This window comes from Biomphalaria glabrata, chromosome 11, assembly GCF_947242115.1.
Source record: "Biomphalaria glabrata chromosome 11, xgBioGlab47.1, whole genome shotgun sequence".
Classification (NCBI taxonomy): domain Eukaryota; kingdom Metazoa; phylum Mollusca; class Gastropoda; family Planorbidae; genus Biomphalaria; species Biomphalaria glabrata.
The window spans coordinates 25,108,310-25,131,902 of NC_074721.1; the positions used below are offsets into that span (position 1 = coordinate 25,108,310).

The 23,593-nt window shown below is 31.5% G+C and overlaps 1 protein-coding gene across 8 annotated transcripts; it reads left to right on the forward strand.

The window, feature by feature from the left end:
• The first annotated feature begins 2,013 nt into the window (after positions 1–2,013).
• Positions 2,014–23,042, forward strand: LOC106070923 (myeloid differentiation primary response protein MyD88-like). Of its 8 annotated transcripts, XM_056045492.1 has the most exons (13): positions 2,033–2,191; positions 5,530–5,621; positions 12,173–12,403; positions 13,007–13,154; positions 14,270–14,338; positions 16,482–16,532; positions 17,288–17,489; positions 19,093–19,184; positions 19,807–19,982; positions 20,309–20,407; positions 21,057–21,093; positions 21,652–21,763; positions 21,897–23,042. In XM_056045492.1, the coding sequence occupies exons 3-12, from the start codon at positions 12,197–12,199 to the stop codon at positions 21,756–21,758; spliced, it is 1,188 nt and encodes a 395-aa protein (XP_055901467.1). In that variant the 5' UTR covers positions 2,033–2,191; positions 5,530–5,621; positions 12,173–12,196; the 3' UTR covers positions 21,759–21,763; positions 21,897–23,042. The 8 variants fall into 8 exon arrangements, with proteins under 8 accessions (XP_013086396.1, XP_055901466.1, XP_055901461.1 ...); XM_056045487.1 differs by having other exon boundaries at positions 2,039–2,191; positions 5,528–5,621; positions 21,652–23,042; XM_056045489.1 differs by having other exon boundaries at positions 2,044–2,102; positions 5,528–5,621; positions 21,652–23,042.
• The last annotated feature ends 551 nt before the right edge of the window (positions 23,043–23,593 follow it).

The following is a 23,593-nucleotide window of genomic DNA, read 5'->3' on the forward strand; positions in this document are numbered from 1 at the left end:
TCCACCACAATCACCTTGTAGGACATAATGTTGATAATTCTATAAATTTTACACGTCCGATTAATTTGAGACTCACCCATCTTGATATGCTTAGATAGGTTAACTCGTCCAAATTTAAAGAAAAATATATGTTGTTAGCAGCTTTCAATGCCATGGCTCGTTATATCAATCCACTTTTAAACTGTATTGCTGCTTACATTAATTCTTTTTATTTTATCAAATGTAGGTTTGTGTAAAACAGTTCTTAAAACTTTCTTAAACAGTTGGTAAAGTCAATTTTAAATCTATAATGAGTTTTCCGGATGTTGTTATAAGTAGAAATATTGTAAGACGCTCTTAAACTTTTTCTCTTTGTGACGTTGAAGCGAACATTTTGTCCACCAATAGGTTCTACACTGGACGTTTTCTTTGATTGCTCGAAAGTAGGCTATTTAAATCTTTATCTATTTTACCAGATTGTCACCATCTCATATAAACATAAGCAGCAATAGATATATAGTTTTAAGCCGTCGACATTTCTTTTTGGATTCGTCCATTTTTAACGGCCTCCGAAAGGGGAAAAGACGCTATTAGTTTTGCGTGAACGTGTGTCCGTCCGTACCGTTTAGATCTCGTAAACTAGAAAAGATAGTGAAAATCCGACATCACAATATTTTAGACCATTCAAAGTTTTCTCTTGAGGATTCGAATAAGAGATTGAGCTTCTTCAAAACAATTAGACCAAATATAATTTAAGACATCAGTTAGGCCAGGGGAGGCGCGGTGGCTGAGCGGTGGCTTCCGAACTGGGGGTTCCGGGTTCGAATCCTGGTGAAGACTAGGATTTTCAACTTCGGAATCTTTGAGCGCCTCTGAGTGGTCTATATTCTATCTTATCTTATAGACGACTTCGAAGGGGTCAACGAGAGTGATGAAAAAATGAATTGGGGGTCTACGAGATGTAAAATGTGGGTCTACAATAGTGGATCTCATTTAAACAGGTCGAAACTTTAAAGCTTATTTCCCAGTAATGTTAACTCATACACAAATATATGATGTGTACCTTAATAGTTATTAATGCTTTGAATTTTAACCCTGTAATTATTCAAATGATTTATTTTTTTAAATTTTTATTTTTAGATGTTAATATCTTGTTTAAATAGTTAAATTAGTTAGACTTAAACTTAGGTCCTCCCTCGCGCATAGGGTGTCATGCTGTCTCCATTGAAACAAAATGAAAATAATATTAACAAGGTTTCAAAGACAGTTTGTGTGGAAACACAAAACTCAAAATCGACCCCCGAAGTGGTCCAGCAAGGCAGGCTTCAATATTTTCAGAAAGAACATCCGAATGACAGATAAGAATGGAGAAAGAAGGTTGACAGATCTTGTGTAGTACCCCAACTGTCCAGCAGATCAAAGGATAGGTGCAAGTGAATGTAAAGTTAGATGTGAACCTAGCCTAACTAGTTCCCCTTTCAGACCTTGTGGTCTATAGGGTACAGATGATGTAAAGTTCATCTGTTTTTGTGGCCTACGATTAACTTGGGTGTTTACTTTGCCCCAACTAATGTCAGGTACCCATTTGGGCAGTTGTTTGAGACAAACATCTATAAAAAAGCTAACAAGATCCTCGAAATAAAGAATCACCCTTTGTGTCAGGATTTTGTGATTTTACCATCACAAAAGAGATACAAGACACCGATAGCAAAGACAAACAGACACAAACACTCTTTTGTTCCCCTGGCAATCAAATCATTAAATAAGAACAATCTGGTATAAACTTTGTCACATGTAAATTATGAGTGCGTCTGGTGTGAATGTACACTTTGGTTTCTTATAGTTATAATGTTTTTTGTTTGGTGTAATGCACAAATTGTAAGACAAATTTCCTTACGGATAATAAAGATTATTATTATTTTATTATTATTATTATTCTGGGAATCACTGATCTAAATACATGAAAACTTTTACAGAATGACAGCGGGAATTCCCAAAAAATAAAAATAAAATAGTCACAACTTAGATCTATTTATAGAATATAAACGTACAAGATTCACTCCACTAATCCAAACAGTCAAACAAGGAAGCTGGTTTGGGAAAACTTTTTAGATCCTGATAGGGTCCGAACGTCCTTAAAATTTAGATCTATTAATCTAGACTCTAGACCTAGTCTAGATCTGTATAATCTTGATCACATCACTCAGAAGGAGTATGAGTATTCTAAGAAAACTCAAAATCATTAATCATTAGAATTAATTATTTAATAATTAATTAGATCTGATCATCTAAATCTAGCTAGATCTAGATTTAGAAAAAAAACTATACTATAGATTCTATAATATATCTAGATCTATCTAGGTCTAGGAGTCTAGATAAATACTAGATTCTAAATCAATCACTATCAGTATACTATATACTATATATTAGTATCATCAATTATGATCAGTCATCAAGTCTAGCTGGATCTAGTTGATACTATTATAGTTTATAGTATTAGTATTATCATTTATTACTCTAACTAGATTAAAGATAAGATATTAGATTCAGATAGATCTGATTCTAGCTAGGCTAAAGACACTAGAAGAGACTAAACTAGGCTGTCACTAAACTAGAGTTCACTAGAGTCTAGAGTAGTCAGTAGATTCTTAACTTAGTGACTTAGTCTTAGTCTAATTCTTAGTGATTCTAATTCTAGATCTAGAGTCTAGATCATGACGATTCTAAACTCTAAAATAGAGTAGTCTTCATTGAATTTAGTCTTATATAGTATATTATTAAGTCTAATTATATAAATAATATAACAACAACTCCAAACAGCATCAATCAGGGGACAATGTCTTCAATGTGTTAACATTTTATGTCATTATGTATATATATATATTATATATATATATATACAGGGCCGCCGCGAGGGTTGTGGCCGCCTGCGCCTGCGTGCAAAATTAAAAAATGCCACCCCCTCTTTTTTTTTTTTTTAGAAAACAATTCTTTAAGACTGAGCTGGTCACTGTACTTAAAGCGCTCTTTTATTTAAATTTCCTTTTGTAGACCATTCCTTTTTCTTTCAAATTCGCATCATTGTCGTATTCCCATGCCCTATAAGATGTTTTGTTTTCAATTTTAAATTTGCATTTTTTTAAAAGAATGTAATGAAAAAGAAAAGAAACTTAATATTAATTATAACACAATATTTAGTTGTTTGTTTTTTTTTTTATTTATATTTTTTAACACTATGTATAGAATCCAAATTTAGGTAATGACATTTCATAAAAAAAATGGGCATTTTTTTTCCCCAAAATACATAAATTTTAAGCGTTGTAAAAGTTTCTTCATGGAGATAGAATTGAATAAGGTTTTTGTTCAAGTTGGCAAGGAGTTTTATTCCGGGCAGGACTTGGCGCTAAGCGTATGCTGGCCTGTTTCTCTTAGTAAGACGAAAAGGCTAATATTGATGTTTTCATTTTAAATGCACTGTTCATCCTAATAAAAAAAAAAAGGCGAGGGCCATATTAAATCTAATAATAAAGAGGCAGCCCTGGCCTATAGTATTAAGCGAGGGACATTCTAGGTAGACCTACATATTGCGCACGTTCGTCTATAATGGGCGTGATCTTTTTAAAAATATCCTTAGTGTTAAGTAAGACTTCTCTGGCTCGAAGGTTTTTTTTCACACAAAATTCGTCACCATAATGAAGTGCAATAGACAGAAGAAATTCAAACAAAAAGACAAAAGTCCAGAAGAATCACACCAGTTGAGACATTTAAAATGTTCTTTTCAAAATGTTTTGACCCATATTGTTGCATATGCGCCTCGCAAAAAGCGGTCTACATTTAACAAGGTCTTATTAGAAGATAAAACATCTCCTACTTTATATATTTTAATTTTTAAACATGTAACTTTACAAATATTCGGATAAGTAACACTGAAATTAACAAATGTTTTCGGCGCCCTTCTCATTGCTATTATTAGTTTGTTGTTGGTTTGTCGCTACAAACAGCTAGTACAATTGTGTCAATAAAGGCGTTTTATATTTTTACTAAATAAATGTTAAATAACTTGAAGAAACTTCTTATGTGAACATAAACTCAATAAAGCCTAACTGTTATTATTACAATAGTCACATATTTAACTTGAGATAGAGATGTAATATTAATAAAATATAATGATATTTAAACAAAATCTAGCTCACCACAAAACAACATCTTTACTCTTTCATGCCTCAAGATTGTCTGCCATTTCACATTTGCATTATGCTAATTTCATCATTCTCAATGCATAACTACCAATCAATCACTTAACCTCTTCTTACTGCCGCCTAGGAAACACACACACACTCTATAACACTCCTTTTTGCCTTAACAGAATCTTTACTCTTTTATGTCTCAAGATTGTTTGCCGTTTCACATTTGCATTACACTAATTTTATAATTCTCAATGCATAACTACCAATCAATCGCTTAACCTCTTCTTACCGCTGCCTAGGAAACACACACACACTCTATAACACCCCTTTTTGCCAAGAAGTTGCGCCCTCCCTTGCCAATTAGAGGTACTCGTCACCCCCCACACCACCCCTGGGGGAGGACCCAAAGTTTGAGAAAGGCTGCATTAAAAATACTGATGATCAATAATGCAAAACAGAATAATAGTAATAATAATCCAATACGGAATACTTTCACAATTTAAAAAAATAAAACACTAAACAGAAATGTAAATACAGCTATATATAATTAACTATTAAGTAGTACTAATATTAAATATTTATAAAACAGATTCCGTTTTTAACTAATTCCACTAGGAAAAGAAGATAATTAAAATTTATTTTAAACTGGAACACAAAAGAACATATTGTACACTCTTCACTCTATAATCAGCCACAAAAGTCTACTCTCAACTAACAGCCATTTCAAATAAAAGTGACAATGTTTTAAAATTGACTTTCTAATTTCTAGATCTACTTACAGGGCGGGCTATTCAACTCGAAACAAATATAGCAAACAACCCCCATTCAAGTCCAGGAATGGTCGGCGCGTATGGAAAAACCCATGGGAATTCCTAGCACGCCTCTTTTTTTTTCTTTTTAAAGTTTCTAAAATAACTTTTTGTACGAATATCATCTCCCAAAAAAATGGTTTCGAAGGATAATGGAATTATAAGAATTTAAATAAAATATTTAAGTATTTTTTTTTTTTATTATTGAACCAAAATTTTTAAACACAATGGAATCTTGAAATAATGATTTGGCTGCCCCTTACATTCGGCTGCCTGCGTGCAATGCACACTTTGCACAATAGGTAGCGACGCCCCTGCATATATATACATATATATATAATTTATAATATAATATAATTAATAATATGTATATATAGTATATATAATATAGATAGATCTAGGGCTAGAGACTTTGAGTTTGATGACGCTCGCTGTTTTTCTGGATTCTAAATTTTTTTTTTTTATGATTTAGAAAGAATCTAGAATCTGGATCTAGTAGACTAGAAATCTAATCAATATATCAATATTATCATATCAATATATTTTATATAGAGCTCTAATCTATCAACTGAAGTAATCAATAACTAAATTACAAGGATAACAATGTAAAAAACCAGCTTGATCAAATACTTCATTAGCTTGGAAAGTAAGTAGATCTATATCTAATCTATTCTAATAAGTAAAAAAAACAAAAGGGTGAATTAAAATTGAATTCATATAGATTATAGAGATCTAGTTAGTTGTAGATCTGGATTAAAAGAAGACCTGGTAATTATAATCTGTATAGTAGTATATAGAATAAGCTTTCACTTTAGAATAAAAATATTATTAATATAATATATAAGCTGACTTATAATTAAGGCAATTGAGTTGATTAAGAAGATTGACTACTATGGATATCTTACTTGTACTTATTACGCCTAGTACTATATCAGTGTTTCCCAAACTGGGTTCTGCTGAACCCTAGACCAAGGTCTGAAGAGGTGTTCCACGAACTGGAGTAATTAAGTAGTAGGCCACCATGTAAATTAATCCTTGAACTTTGAATTGGTCTAAATTATGAATCTAAATTGAAACAAAGATACAATCAACCAGATTTCTGAAGAGGGTCACAATATTTTAAAACAAACTTTTTTTTTCTTCAGTTTCATACATCCTTTTTGTGTGAAGTAGGATTTTTGTATTCTTTTGCAACAAAGTCAAAGTATGCTTGACGTCACACTAGATATTAGATCACTAACGGATCCAGAACTTTGGAGTTGGGGGGTTTTTCCAAACCCTAACCCTAATGCCCAGTAAACCCTAACCCTATGCATAAACGTGCGTACAGCATATTTGTATATATATATTTTATTAGTTTATTTTTTTACTTGGACATTTTTTCCTGTTATGGAGTTAATGTGTGTGTTACAATGGGGAAAGTAGTGTGGATGTTTTGGTTGTTTTTTTAGGCTGAAAAGTTTCTGATGAAACCATGTAATGGTCTGGAATAATGCAAATGAATAAAAATGACTTGTGTGAAAGTTGAAGCTATCCTCTTGCCTCTCAAAAGGAAAACTCTTATTTGCTGTTTGGTCCATCTTTCAGTTATAGATTTCAACTTTACATCCAGCCTTTTTCTAGAGAGGCACATTATATACACTCAAATTATTTTTCCTATTAGTGATACACAGTAAGCTTCAAGCAGGAGGGGCTCATTAACTTTGGTTGGTTACCCACCTAGAAGATGGAAATCTGAATCCTAACCTCTGCTGTCATGGAGCTAAATCCTTATAGGGGAAAGGCTTCATGAGTCAACCCTGAGGAAAAATCAGGAGTCAATTATCCTTAGACAGCTTGAAGTGCTACACCCTGGCATAACCTACGATGCCACTTATTCCAGACCATCTTGGCACTAGACGTACCTTGCAGCACGCATTTCTACACCCTAACATAACCTGAGATGCCACTGATTCTAAAACTTTATTGGCACCTGCATTGCTTTTGAACACATCAGCTTCGTAGAGAGGTGGGAACTGCTGGGCAACATTGTTCTGACCATAGCTAATGCCCAAGCATTCATCTCATTTGTATGAGATGATCAATAGTCTATTCACAACTAAAGGAGGCTGTTGATAGCCTAGATTGATGATTGGCAAACTCTTCATCCAAAAGAGCCAAATATAACAAAATACAAAATTTAAGTATATTAGAAGAGCCAAACTTAATTTAAGCTTTGCATATTAATAGTGATGGGCAAAAGTTAACTAAAAAGCTAGAAACTTTTAGTTTAACTAAAAAAAATTAATTAAGGCCATTGTTAAACTAGAAAAAAAAAAGTTAAGTTAAAACTCTTTCTCTCCGTAATTATTTACCACATTCTGGTGGAATCAACGCTGGTATCATCAATTAGGAGAGAAAGAGTTAATTAATTTTTTTTAGTTACTAACTAAAACGTTTAATTAAAATTTGTACAACTTTTCAACAGTGTTGAAACGCACATCCCTGGTCATGTGATATCAAATCATCATCATCATCATCAAACTCCATTTGAGTGAGGGCTTGAAAGGCTCAAATCCTCTCTTGCAAAAGCCCTGGACAGAAACCCTGCTGTCTTGCGTAGTGCATAAATGTCGCCATACAGGTCGAGTAATTTTGGTTTTCAGACCTGTCGAGACGGAGATCAGCAAGTCTGGGGCAGTCAAACAGAATATGAGGCACGGTTTCCTCTTCGTCCCCACAGCGGGGGCACCGTGAATCAAAATTTGGCCATAGCCTTGAGAAATATGAGCCAACAGGACAATAGCCTGTCCTGCACTGTGATATAATAGCTTGCTCAGGCCTGGACAGCCTCCACCACGGGGAAGTGCGGTCAGGGCGCTTCATGCGCTCCCAGACTCCACTGGCTTTTTGGGAATTGTCCCAGCATTCAAACCACTTTTCCATTTCTGTTTTTTGAATTATAGCCAGAGCATGATGAAAACTTACAGCCTGTTCAGTGGGTGGAATTTGCCCTCCCTGATGGGCCAAGGAGTCTGCAACAGTGTTGCCAGTCACACCTATGTGACTTAGTACCCACTGCATTATTACAGGGGTGCCATAGCATTGTTTTATGTTGTGTGAAGCCATGATGACAGTGTCGATATTGGGAGGCCATGATCCGGGGCTTTGCAAAGCCTGTAGTACAGATTTTGAGTGACCACAACAATCTGTGTTGCCCACAAATGTCCCTCGCCGAGTTGAGAGTCAATGTTTTTTAAGGCTTCACAGACTGCCATGGTCTCCGCATCAAAACTGCAAACACTACCACATGGTCCAAAGATTTAGACTGAGTGGGAGCCAAGAATGTTGATGTAGGCTCCATAGCCTGCTCTTCCAGAATCTATTGATGCCGACCCATCAGTGTATGCAAAAATAGCACTGGGCTTGAAGGTATTAATGGTCTCCAATGCTAGAATTTGAAGGTCGTTAGATGAACAACTTTGCTTAGTGGCATTAGGGTCTACTAGTTTCAAACATTTGTCTGGGGTCGTTGGGCGACACCAAGGGGGAAGGGGATGAAAACGTTGTACAACTTTTCAACAGGGTTGAAACGCACATCCCTGGTCATGTGATATCAAATAACTTTATAAAAAAAATGATGCAGTCAACAACTTCTTAGTCAGTTTGCATTTGAAAAGGGTAAAGTAAGATGCTGGTAGAAGTTATGGGAGTAAATATTTGCAATTGAAAGTAGCAGTAGGCTATTATAAAATGTTAAACAATTTTTGCCAAAAGCTTATATGCAATATTATGAATGGGGTTGTTCCGAATTTTTTTGTGAGCCACGTGGTGGTGTTTAATTTCTGTTTCTAGTGGGAATCTGATTAGTGAGTTAAGTCAATATTTAGTGGTTTTAATTCATTTGCGGCAAACAATAATTTTATTAATTTTTTAACTGCAGGAACATCAATTACACCCTTTTTTATAGTCTTAATACTTAGGCTACCATTGAGATCTAAGTCTAAATCAACAGCTAGGCCTAAAAGCATTAGGATAACCAACCCTCTCTGACCATAAAGTAAATAGACTATGTCCAACTGATTTTAACAACCTGGTCAGCTAGACATACACATGTAGGCCTAGTGTACTGTACGTGTGTAGTCAATGATACTACTAGACTACCCTGCATTTTTTTCATTACGTGTTATGCAATAGTGTTTGCTTAATGTGGAGTGGTCAGACAAGAAAATAACACACTGGTGTGGCTAGTCAAGCATGTTCTTAGATATATCTTTACACTAAAATAGTTACACACCCTGCCCAAAAAGTAAATAGACGGTGTGTCTGACTGATTTTAACAACCTGGCCAGATAGACGTACATGTGTAGGCCTATATAATGTAATGAGTGTGCAGTCCATAATGAAAGACCATCCTGTTTTTTTTCCCTTGCGCATTTAATGGTTATGCATTAGTGTTAGTTGTATTTTTAGTGGTCAGACAAGAAAATAGCACATCAGCATGGTTCGTCAAGCATGTATTTTACACTATAAAATAGTTATACAGGTCAAATATTTCTTTAAACTCCAACGATTTTGTTTCTATTTGTTTGGTTACTAGATCTAAATTTGAAATTCTAAATCTATGTTATTTAATGAGATTTTAAACTTTACCGGTATAAGTAAGATTTTCTGTTGTATAATAAGTTAATATAATTTTTTAAAAAAGAGTACCATTCTTTTCTAATGGCAAAAATACCAGCATACATATTTATTTAGACATCTTTTTAAAATTTTATTGTGCATTAACGTTTGTGTAAGAAACATATTATTTATTACTGATTTTATTATGGATAAATATTACTACAATGTTAAAAGAATAAGATCGAACTGTACTGTAGGCATACAGTCAGATGATTATATCTATATAGGTCTAGTTCAACCCAGCCCCCCCCCCCCCCCAAATAAAAAAAGTTATGAAAAGTTTGTATATAGTTTAATTCATTTTCTTTAGTTTAGTTTAACTATATTTTGAAATTCATGATAAACTTTTAGTTTAACTATGTTATTTTTGTTGAAAACTAGTTTTAGTTTAACTTTTAAAAGTTAGTTTAGTTCCCATCACTACATATTAAAGGCATTTTTCAATTACTACTATTAATTTTCTTGTAGCCAAAAATGTGAATTATTTACTTTAACAATTTTCACACATAAATGTGTCTTGTGTTTTTATTAAATTGCAGAAATATAACTTTATTAATTAAATGGTTCCCGGTCATTTCATCCCCAGTCACTTCATCCCCGGTCATTTCATTCCCAGTCACTTCATCCCCTGGTCATTTCATCCCCTGATATCATTTTATCTAACAAATAGTAATTGTAAGTCATGAAATTAGCAATATTTGATATATTCATTTTTTATTTAAATGACAAAAAGTGTAACACGTTAGATAAGAATAAAATAAAAATTAAATGGCATTAAAGACTAAAAAAATTTAACATGTTTAAATATATAGAGGTAATGAAAAAAAGTGTTTCTGTGTTAATCTACACCAATAAGATAGTTGGATTGTAAATACAGAAGACGATCCATCGATTCATATTGCTGAACAACGTTTGTATTCTCTTTGCTAGTGTTGCATATTTCTTCCTTGGACGTTCTTCAGTGCCAGCGCTAGCTTGTAAAACTGATGCCTTGTGCAACTGACTATCCTTACGTAAACCATCTAGAAATGTCCATGGTCGTACTTCCTTCACACCTTGGCCTTTGATGTTAAGTTATCAGCAGAACTGTCATAATTATTCTAATTGCATTTCTATCTCTGAAAAGATTTCCACTACTTGCACTACACCTTGGCCTTTGATGATAAGTTATCAGTGGCATGGTCATAATTATTCTAATCACACTTCTATTTCTCAAATGATTTTCACTACTTCCACCAAACCTTGGACTTTGATCATTAAGTCATGTGCAGGATAATATTATAATATTACATCCCCCATATCCAATAGAAGCGCTATAGCTAAGTACACAACCAGATTTATAATATATTATAAGATTTCTCATCAAGGATGCAAAGTGGAAGAGGAAACAATATAAACGCATTAGTAACATGTCAAAAAGTGTCAAAAAGCATTCTACATAATCATACTTATATATTAGATGAAATGAGGACTTAAAAGTCAAAGCCTTAAAAGCACAATTAAACAATGAAAAAGAAAAATATTTAATTGGGGATGAAATGATCGGGGGATGAAATGACTGAGTATGAAGTGACCGGGGATGAAATGACTGGTCACCTAATTAAACATTGAATTTTTGGAAATAATTAGGATTAAAAGTACAATCTCCAGTTTACTTTGCTAAATAAAGCTTAGTATCATACCTATATAAAGCTAATATTTATTTAAAATATAACAAGTTGAATAATAAAAAGTATTTTTAAAGTAATAACTACAAAAACTCCACTAAAAGTGAACAGTGGTCTTTTATTTCCTTAGAAAGTAAGGGTAAGTCAGATTTCGGTTCAGTTTGATTTAGGGGATGTCAACATTATCCTAAAAATAGAGCACCAAAGCTTTATCAAACTGAACTAACTAAAATCCATCCAGCTTCACAGTAAGCCTCAACTGGTTAAATTATACAATGGTGTATTAAAAAATATCTAATTTGGATGAAATGTCAGGGGATGAAGTGATATTTAATATAATACTTGTTTGTTTTAAAAGTATTTTAAAGATTATTTCTATAATTTCACTATCCATCCTTAATAATTTGCTTCATTGGAACTACACCTATTCTCTTTAATTTCTTATGCCTTCAATTTTTGCATCCCTATTTGTTTCGTTCTGAGAAACACACTTGCCATGAAATTCTCTTGAAGATTTAAAAATAAAAAACAATGTTTACAAATACTATTAATATTTATATCCCTTTCTATCTGTACACTGAAAAAGATAACCATGTACTTTTTAAAATTTAATGTTTCGTTCTCCTATGAGATTAAATAAGTAATCAATAAAAATGCATTTTATTAATAATTCACATTAATTTTGAATCTATTTTAAAATACAAGTGTTCTACAATATTTTAAAAAAAGTTTTTTATTAAGATTTTTAAAATGAAATTATTGCATTGAGTTAAATGAGAATTGCATATTTTATTTTATGAATTGAAACATTCAGATATATATTTTAAAAATGTCTAAAATAATCTTTTTTAATTTTATTTATTTACAGGGCTTAAGGTTTTAGTCAAAACTAATGATGGCTGCATGTATGCCAGAAGAAAGCTGGCAGACATTTCTAGAATCATCTCTTTATGATGTACCACTCCATGCTTTAAGAAATTCAGTTTGTCACAGACTTGCTCTTTATCTAGACATTGAAGATGTAGTCATGCATAATGGATATATTCCTAACTATGGTGGTTTGGCAGAGTTAATTGGCTTTTCAGGATTAGAAATTATGGTATAAGTTCCTATTATTTTTTTCCTATAATTTTTCAAGTTGATAAAACAAAAGCAAAAAAAAAACAAAACAAACAACAACAAAATGTATTATGTAATATAACTTAAAATTGCTAAGTCTCATTCATTTTTTTTTACATACAAATTAGGCTGTAGCCAGCTCTAAAAAAAAACTATGTCTGAAAATAAAAAAATTTAGTGTGTGTAACTTTTATTTATCTCTAAAGTAATTAGATCATAACAGCACCAACATGCTCAAGTCTTTTCACTATGAGCCCAGTGTAAATAAAACAGCAAAATCAGTTTTTAATTTTCTCTAGATTTTTTTTTAGATTCTACTATACTTGTTTAGTTTAAGTTCTATAATAGAAAACTAGTTTGCATTTAATTTTTACTGTTTAAATATTAAACAAAAGTGAAATAAAATACAAATAGATTTTTAACATTTTTACAAAGCTTATTATCAACTCACTCTGTCTGTCTCTGGTAAATAGTATCAAGTTGAAATTTTGCACAATTATTTCTTTTATCTGACAAGACAAGAATCAATAAAAAAAAAATTAACCAGTTTTCACATACCATCTTTTGATTATGCCTTTTTTAGGAATTTGAAAGGGCCAAATCTCCAACACAAGCTTTATTACTGGAATGGAAGTCACGACCTGATTTAAAACCTAAAATTGGCAAGTTGGTGGAGTTTCTTTTTCAACTTGATAGAATTGACGTTTTAACTGATTGTCATCAAGCAATTAGTAAGCACTTTTATGTTCACTATGTAATAGACTTAGTCAGTGATGTAAACACTTAAATATTTTAGATTCCATTAGTTTCAATAATGCAAAGAAGTTAGTTCAGTTATTTTCAATAAAGTAAAGACTAAGTTAGTTCAGCTTCCATTAGTTTCAATAATGTAAACAATAAGATGAGATTCCATTAGTTTCAATAATGTAAAAATTAAGATGAGATTCCATTATTTTCAATACTGTAAAGAATAATTTAGTTCAGATTCCATTAGTTTTAATAATGTAAATATTAAGATGAGATTCCATTATTTTCAATACTGTAAAGAATAATTTAGTTCAGATTTCATTAGTTTCAATAAAGTAAACAATAAGATCATATTCCATTAGTTTCAACACTGTAAAGAATAAGTTCAGATTCCATTAGTTTCAATAATGTAAAGAAAAGGTAGTTCAGAGTTCATTATTGGTGCTGATATTGTTTACTTGTTTATTTGTCCAACTGTTAGAAAGGTTGTCAAGTGGTCATCACAATGAACAATAAACATTCCTCAACTAATTTCAACTTTAAAGTTGGAAGGATTCCAGAACCCTACAAGTAGATCGCTACCATGTCATCTTTGACTTCAAAGCTTGGCATGCTGCCTTTATACAGCACATTTCATTCAATAAACAAAATTCTTCAGTGGCGGAGCAATTAAATTTGTTTTTAAGTAGATTTGCATCAAACATTAATTGAAAGACAATGCTAGAACAAAAGCATTCGAAGAACCTGTGGGCAGCCTGGTGAGCATTGAAACTGAACTAAAAGATTTATTAGGCTTCTTAAGAAGGTCAACATCATTTGATAGTTCTAGTCAGGATTAATACCTTTCTTTATTGACATAATGGCATGTTTATGTCTAATTCTCTTGATGAATGCCAGCTTTGGAAATTTGTCAACTTATGAGATGGATGGAGACTTATGATGTGAAATTTTACAAACATATTAAAAATAAAGTTGTGTCCGTTAATAATTGATTTGGTCCTTCTCTATAATATTTTAACTGCTATCAAATGATTCTGTTACAGATACTGTAAAAAGCAAGACAACAAATGTTCTTTCTTTCTTTCTTTTTTTTAAACAGACGATGAAGCTAAGTTATTTATTGATAAAGAGTCAAAGGCATTGTTAAAACCTATTCAGGATGAAACAGGTTTGTATAGATTTACATTTAATAATGCTGGTAGTGGGTTGCATGGTGGCTGAGTGGTTAAGCACTTGGCTTCTAAGTTTCCTGGGTTTGAATCTCGATGAAAACTGGAATTTTGAATTTCGGAATTTTTAGGGCGCCCCTGAGTTAACTGTTGGCCAAAGAAACAGATGACCTGCACTGTAGATCAGAATGTCTGAAATTGGAACTTTACATTAAAGGGAAACTCCAAAGATTTTTCAAATTTGAGTTATTGACATATTTAAATTCTGCGTGAAAAGATGTAATAGTAAACATTTTACCATGTTGTATTTAAATGCTTAGAAACATTTATATTTAGTAGACAGTAAATTCTTGACATCTAAAAAAAAACGGGATTCTTTGAGATTTTGTTTTAAGCTATTTCATACGTCACTTCCCTCAACAATACTGAAAGAGAAACTAACTACATTTAACCAATTGTATTGCTTCATTCTTACAGTAGCTGTTAGGCTTAGTGACGGCCTAGTCCAGATCTATGATACAGTTATATATATATATATATATATATATATATATATATATATATATATATATATATATATACACTTGTATAAATAGATCTAAAAGCATTGTATAACCAACTTGAGAAAAAAAGTAATATTTTCATCTATGCCTTTCCCTGTCCCAAGAAGTAAATAGATCGTGTGTCTGACTTATTCGAACAAACTGGTCAGTGTAAGGCCAGTCGAGACTACGTGTAGTCGGTCATGACAAGACAACCAAGTGACAGTGTTTGTTGTGTGTTGAGTGGTCTGGCGAGAAAAAAACACACTGCCGTAGTTAGTCAAGCATGTAAATCTACTTTTAATACGCATTTTTTTCTTAGCATACAAGATCCTAGATCTAACTGCATAGACGAAGATATATTTCTTTTACAAGAATGTAAACTTTGCTGTATGGTCTCCCATTATACAGAAGTCAATAGATTAAATTAAATGTATTTGTGACGTCACATAGAAACCCGGTGAAAGTCTGACTGTTTTGGATGTACAGGAAAATTACGTTGGCAAAAAAAAATAAATTTATAAGTTATTATTGCAAATTTAAAAAAAAGAATAATATATTCATTATCTGTAAATCAAAACATATATTATATCAAAAATTGTCAAAACTATCGGAGTTTCCCTTTAAAGTTGGTAGTATAGTGGCAGTAATACTTACAATGAAATCATTAAACTAGGGTAGCCTACTTGTTACAAATGTTTAGAAAATATTTATATTGACTGAGTTTTCAATAACATGTTCATAAAAAATACTATGGTGCATCAATTTAATATATATATATATGTGAATTGAGATAATTTAAAGCTTGATTTTGACTAGCAATGATCAGAATTTTCTAATGACCTATCTATATCTTCAATTCGCCATTTGTATGATTAGAAAACCTGTTGACACTATTCCATCTTCACTATTCCATTAGTTTTCTATCAGCCTTAAAGTTTGAAGCCTATACATTCTTTGATATTTTGTTTTTTTCCTTTATTTTTTAAATTTTTTTTTGGCCTTTCATTTGCTTTCATGAATTTTAATTTACCATAAGCTTAGCCGGATGATTTTATGCATAGCATCGAGTTAACAGTTTTTGGCAAGGGGTAGGTTCATTGCACTTTTTGATCCTTGTGATGGAGTAATTGCCGTTGCTGCCTAGTAGCTTCTAATTCTCTTCTCTTATATTTCCAAGATTTACTCTCGTGTATAAGAAGAGTGTCATATTATTTCACTGATATTTTTTGTCTTTCCAAAGTGGCATGTGAGTTCTGCTTTGGCTTGAACAATTCTAGCAAGATCTGTATCCTTTATCTACATTGATAAATTACAGGCATTGGAAACTTCTGAGACTTGTGTCTGTTTTAGCTGTCAGTGCTAAAGCTTTGAACAGTTTATCATCATCAGAATTTATTGTACCTTAATGCGCATATCATCTTATTTTGGGATATTTTGAAATTAAGAAGGACATAAGGATTAACCCAAGCCAAAATATTTAGATATTATAAATATTTCTTTATTGATAATAATATCTAATAATATTATTTCATTATCAAAGACTTGTTAATTCTATAAAAATAATTAATAATCTCATTTTATTTCATAAATATTCTAGTGACACCTGGACCAGGCTCAGAAACTCCACCATACATTACCAGACAAGATGGTTAGTTGTAAACATAGTTCTTAGTCTTATGAATAATTAGTTCACTTCTTATGAATACTTTCAAAGAATTTTAATCCCTTCCAAATAATGTAACTCCTCACTACTTCAGTTACATCATCATTTAGTAAGCTTCACTGATTCTCTCTGGACCCTGTTCAATAATGTTAGTGCAACTTTTCTTGTTTTGAATTATTTTTCAAGCTAGTAATGTATACTAAAAATAGGCTATGTTTAAAAAAAAAGTTGTTTCACACTTTTACTAGGAAACTATTTTTAAAGTTTTTTTTCAGAACACTTTTAGTTTTTCCATTTTGAATGTGTGTATTTTAAAAAATCCTTTTACTTAATTACAAAAGAAAACAGAATATAGTATTTTTGAGCATATACCCTGCATAGGCATATAACCCATACATGCGTATACCCTGCACAAATAACAAGATAGAAAAAAAAATTGTACAACCCGCACCCTTATATATCCCAGATATGCTAAGAGTGACTTGCTGTAAACTACCCGAACTCAGTAAATAAAGTTGTTGCTCATCAGACTCCTTGAGACAATCCTGCTCCAGTTGTGAGACAGAGTGCATTACATGTGTGAAATACCAGCCTATGGTCATATCTGTAGTATGTTGTTTCATCAGAAAGTTGACCTAGTTATCTGGTGATGGTGAAGAAAGATTAAATAATGATCTTTTTCTTTGAAGGAAAGTTTAAAATTTTAAGGTAAAAAAAGACTTATTATGTTACATTTACAGTATTGACAGGTAAAAAGACTTACTATGATGCTTACATCTGCTATAATCCTATTGGAGAGTCATCAAAAGATCTAGAATTTGTTCGTGAGCTCATTTCAAGATTTGAATCTGACAAATATCGCTTTACTCTCTTTGTTCCATTTAGAGATGATCTGCCAGGAATGAATGAACATGCAATTAATGCCAAAATAATTTCTGAAAGGTACAAAATTTGAAATTAAAAAGAAAACTTTCTGCTTTGAATTATCAATAATGCTTTTAAACACAATCCTCAACTTATCTTCCTTCCCAAGCTATCCATTGTCCTGTATATATTGTCTTTCATTTTCTTTTCCTGAAAAGTCATCCAAACTTTTGTATACACATCTTAATAACTTGCAAGGTCACCCACAAGTTGTAAATCTCATATACTCTTTTTTTCTTTTGTTAGATCAAGCAAGTCTCATATACTCTTTTGTTAGATCAAGCAATTCTCATATACTCCTTTCTTTTGTTAGATCAAGCAATTCTCATATACTCTTTTCTTTTGTTAGATCAAGCAATTCTCATATACTCTTCTTTTGTTAGATCAAGCAAGTCTCATATACTCTTTTCTTTTGTTAGATCAAGCAAGTCTCGTATACTCCTTTCTTTTGTTAGATCAAGCAAGTCTCATATACTCTTTTTCTTTTGTTAGATCAAGCCTCATATTCTCTTTTCTTTTGTTAGATCAAGCAAGTCTCATATACCGGTACTCTTTTCTTGTGTTAGATCAAGCGACTCTAAATTTTCATTTCAGTCATCTGCACAGCATATTTATAATTTTCTTTCAGACATCTTTAGGTGCTATAAAAATGCTTTATAAACTAACTTAGACCAAGATGGTTTCATCTTTCAATACATCTTTTTTTTTTCTAAAAATTAGAACTAGTCTAGTGAGTAACACAGACTAAAAATGCAAAATACCTAGGTGTTATAATAAATGAAAAACTGTCATGGAATCCCCATATTGATGAAACTATACAAAAATCAAACAAAGCATTAGGGTTTATTAGAAGAAATTTCTATAAATCAAATAAGAACATAAAACTAAAATGTTATTTAACCTTGGTTAGGCCAATAATAGAATATGCATCCTCTGTTTGGGACCCCTCAACTCAAGAAAAAAATTAAGAAACTGGAACAGACACAAAATAGAGCAGTGAGATTCATAACAAATGAATATTCACATTTGACTAGAGTAACACCTTTAGTAAAATCACTAAATTTAGAAAGCCTTCAGGATAAAAGACTTAAAAGTAAAGTAGCAATTATACATAAACCATTGAACCATAATCTTCAAATACAAAATTTAATAAAATACTCAGAAAGACGCAAAGATAAAGGCACATGCCTCGTTCCATATGCTAGGACAAATTTGTACGAATCCTTCTTCCCTAGCGCTATTAGAGCATGGAATGGGTTGCCTGAGCTAGCCAGGAAAACCAGTGACTTGGCGGAGTTTAGGTCATTGGTTAATATGCATGACTAAATGCATGACGCGTAGGACTTAATCATCTTTTTTTTTGAAGTAACGTCTGTATCATATAAGATAAGATAAAGTTTCATGAATGTTAGACTTCTTATGATAGAAACTGCTACTTGCCAATCCAACTAAAGCTTTATGACATGTATGGCAATATGCATGTTTTTAAAATATTAGTAGCTATACATCAAAACATTTATTAATTACAAGCTTTGGTACACGTTTTGGATTTTTTTCTTGCTATACATTTTTGTATAACTTTACTAACCATACATATTTTCCAATTCTTTCCTTTTTCTAGGTGTCGACACATGATAGTTGTTTTAAGTAAAAACTTTCTACAAAGTGAAGCTTGTGAGTTTCAGAGCACATTTGCACAGTCTCTTTCACCAGGTTGGACACTTTTCTAGTCATTTACCATCATTTACAGATTCAACCAATAGGAAAACAAATTGTTTAAGTGTACACATATTAGCTTGTGGTTGAAATGATGAAATTGATAGCAAGTTCATAATCCAGTTCTTTGTTCAAAATCTGTTTTATACACACTGTTTATATATATAAAATAGAGAGATATACTTTGGTTCATCCTTCTCTATAAAGAAAGTTTCCTGAGGGAACAGGAAATTGAAGTAATTTCTAGTGTCTTTGAAAAAAATAATTTGTTAAAAGATTAAGATTGGAATTTAGAAACAGCCTCGATGAAAGAAATATTCAGAAAGTTATGCAAACAAACCCTGACTAGCTATTATAGTAAGGACAGCAGAGAAAAAAAATTCTATGTGTATCTTACAGAAATAAATCAATGCTTGTTATTTAAAGTAAACAAAATTAACAGTAGTTTTGAAAGAGTTTATAATATGACCTGTTGGAACTATAATTATTGTTGAATATAATATAATGTCGTTTTAACTGAACTTTAATAGATCATTATAATTTGATTAAGCACAAATAAAAAACCTTGTAGTTTTTAAGTAGCTAAAAAGAAAAACTAAAACTAATTCTCTTTGACTAGGTGCAAGAAACAAACGTATTGTTCCAATCAAAATAGAGGATTGTGTCATTCCGAACATTTTGAGAATTATGGCTTGTTGTGACTTTACTAAAAAAGATCTCTGGGATTGGTCATGGGATAGATTAGCAAGGTCTATCACAGCACAACTTGCCACAGAAGATTTTCAATCTTATCAGGTAAAAAAAAAATGTAATGGAAGTGCAAATTCTTTTTGATTAAAATTATTAGACTAGACAAATAGTCTTAAGTTTTAAATCAATAAGTGAAACTAATTCATCTCCTGAACATTTGAAATGTTAACATTTGGCTTGTTAACATTTGACTTAACATTTATCTTGTAAACTTTGGACTTCACATTCTAATAAAATAATTACTACAGTAAAAAAAAGAACACAAACCCCTCTATTATTCCTAGTACAGCTTTGTCTGTTACTTGGATTAAGCAAGCTCTAGATTTGATTTAAAATTGACGGCTTTTGGAAGTTACACTTTTTTCTTTCAGTCTTCAAGTGAAAGTACTTCAGGTTTTTCCAGAGGTTACAGCAGCATGTCATCTCTCCAACAATCTAATTCACCAAGGTCATCATCGCCTGACTCAGGAGTAAGTTGTTTCATTTTTTGTTTCAATCTAAACTTGTTTATGCTTTCAGTAATCTCATAGTAATAAATCTATATAAAATTATTACCATTTTTGTTCTTTTAAGCTTGTTGATGGTGTATGGTTCATAATATTTCATTTGTATTCAAGAAAAAAAATAATTTTTAAACCTGAAGATAATGACCAAAAAAACTCCATAAAGACAAGACCTACGTTTCTTGTGGGATCATCTAGTGATGTCAAACATAAGCTTTGAAATGTGCCACTTAAGAAAACCAAGTTACACTATGATAACTTCAATGACAACAGTCATATCAACTTAATGCTTTAATGATGGCAAACCAATATCACAAACAACTAAAGCATTCATACCCACAACCTTGATTGTGATGGTCAAGGCATAAGTTGTCACTCGTTACAATCAAATCATTAAATACAATTCAACTATCACATGTAACTTTTCAGTGAATCTGGTGTGATATTATATTTCTTTTTGTATAGTTATAATATTTTGTTTAGTATAGTGCACAAATTGTAAGACATATTCCTTATGGATAATAAAAAGTATTATTATTATTATATTTATTACTTTGACAATAAATATATTCTGTATTCCCCTATGTAAAATTTGAAGGACAAATTTCTTTTTCAGATCAGTGTAATACAAAACCACACTGTACCTATTGCTAGTAAGTAAACTAAATATATAGCAAATGTTGTTCTTAGCTATGTGTTAACTTGTTGGACAGGAAATATGTCATCCTTAGCTATGCATTAACTTGTTGGACAGGAAACATGTCATCCTTAGCTTTGCATTAAATAAAACTTGTTGGACAGGAAATATGTCATCATCATTGATAAGTCACTTGTTAGACAAATTTTATGAAATGTTTTTATTGATTAAAAAAAAAAGAATTGTATAAAGCAACATGCATCGACATTTCAGTAGGGAAACATTTTTCTTACTCAAATCTGGGTCACTAGATAATGTCTTGTGAAAGTCAACTTAGTGTAAATGACTATAACATCTATTACAAATAATATTGATGTTCTGATACAATCTCTTTGCAAAACTTCTGCGTATGATATACATGAATCTTTCCAACTAAAGCATTAGGTACCCTGCTCTGTAACAAATCGTCTGATATTCCTGGCAGAAAAAAATGCTAATGGTTGGGGAAAAATAAAACCTTTTTTTTTTTTAAATTTAAAACTTATTTCATATTTAACCATTCAATATATTTCAGCCGCCAGTGGATCTACGCCCAGCATGAGTCCTTTCAAGAAGATAACAGAAAAGTTAAGCAAAAACAAATCTCGAGACAAATCTAAAATGGCAACAGCACAATTTTAACACTGGTATATTAATAATGAACTATTTGTAATAATTAAGCAATGTCATGTATATTTTTCTTAAAACATAAAATAATGTATCATTTTTAAAAGTGTGGATAAACTTTCTTATTTATTTGAATTCACTTCTTGTTTTTAGGAGGCAGCTGTTTACACCAATAGTGATCTGCCACTTCAAAAGTTTCATTTTTGCTTGAATAGGTTAAATACAAAGAAATGGTTGCTAAAATTATATATTTTTTTATAAGATGAAAACAGAATGTAAGGAAAAAGTAGTCATTAAATGGAGCTAGCGTTGTACCAATTTAAAACTATTTCTAAAGTTGTGAATCATTTAGAAGGCTGAATTTAAATTTGTTTCCCTTTGGCTTAATGTGTTCATTCCAAGAGTTTTGATCAAAATAATAGACTACTTCCTGTTAGATCTATTTACTTTTGATTGAAATAATTGAGTACCTCCTGTTAGATCTATTTACTTTTGACAGGAGTAATAATTCCATCACTCTCATCCCCTAGATTCATATTTTTGTTTTTGCCTTATAAAGCTATGAAGCAAAAAACAGCAGAAAGAAACATTTGGAATGAGAAAGTACTTACTTTCCAGTTTCTCCATGCAGCATAAGCCTCCAAGTATTGTTTCATCTACAAAATGTCTGCATTCACAAAGAGAATGTCATGTCAAGCTGTCTAGTCTTCTCTTACTAGAAAGTTTGTTTATAAATATTGAAAACTTTTGCAGCATTGCTTGGTCTTATGGTGACCTATGACATAATTGTTCCTATTTTATTTAACCCTAAAACTGTTACAGACAGACCACAAAAAAACTATTAGCAGCCCAAGCGGGGGCACTAACAAAGGTATTCATAAATTAAAAATTACACTGCAATTCATAAATATTCATTACTTTCAGTTTTTGTTTTAAGAATCTCTAAAAAAGAATGATTTCAATTTGCTCTTACAAACTCTACTCTCGCATTTTTCTCTACCTTCAAAACCTTTTTCGGTCTATCAGAGGAACAAGGAGAAGATTGGCATTCCATTTTTTTTTTTTAATTAAAATTGTTTCCTTAAAATTCATTTTGTTTGAATGTCCTATACACCCTGTATTGCATGAGTACTTATCTAATTAAAGTCAATTACATGGAAAGGGTTTTACAATTTGTACATACAGCATTCACAAATAAACTTTCATTTTGGATTTAGATCTGATTTGAATACAAAGACTTTTCAGTGACAAGAGTTATGAACTTTCAATATCTTTCGAAATAAAATTTTATATACATGACTTAACATATTTTGATGTTTTTTTAAAAATATTATACCTTAGTTATGAATGTTAAAAATGTTTGCATTTAATATTGTTAGCAACTGTTTTTCCCACTCTGATCTGATCCAGGAAACAATAGACTAGTTTTACTTTTGTGAAAACATTATAAATCATTTAGATAAACATATCACTTTAAACTAATAAAGCTTTATGCATGTAAAACTCAAACTAATAGGTAAAATTTATGATTTAAAAAAAAAAAAGTTAGGGTTAGGGACAATTCTAAGACATTTGACCACAGTAGTTGCTGAAAAAGTTAAAATACTTAAACGTTTCTAGTCCATGGATGTTGGATTTCTTAAGAAGCTTGTAAACAATATTGATCAATGTAATATCATTTGGTAATAAGGCACTCCAGGAAATAAGAGTAGAATGTAAAGGAGCAATAATGTGGGTTCTTTTCACAGGCTTATGCAACTCCAGAGTATTAAGTATGAGAGTTTTGCTATTTAAATACCAGAGGTAACTGTTAGCATCCAAATATCCTTTTAAAAGTATAGTTGGTAAAG

Excerpts from the sequence above, each read along its gene's own strand:
- LOC106070923 (XM_013230942.2), top strand. The coding sequence starts at position 12,197 with ATGATGGCTGCATGTATGCCAGAAGAAAGCTGGCAGACATTTCTAGAA. Across the intron at positions 14,339-16,481 it reads ACCTATTCAGGATGAAACAG|TGACACCTGGACCAGGCTCA; the intron begins GTTTGTATAGAT and ends TAAATATTCTAG. Across the intron at positions 19,185-19,806 it reads TGCACAGTCTCTTTCACCAG|GTGCAAGAAACAAACGTATT; the intron begins GTTGGACACTTT and ends CTCTTTGACTAG.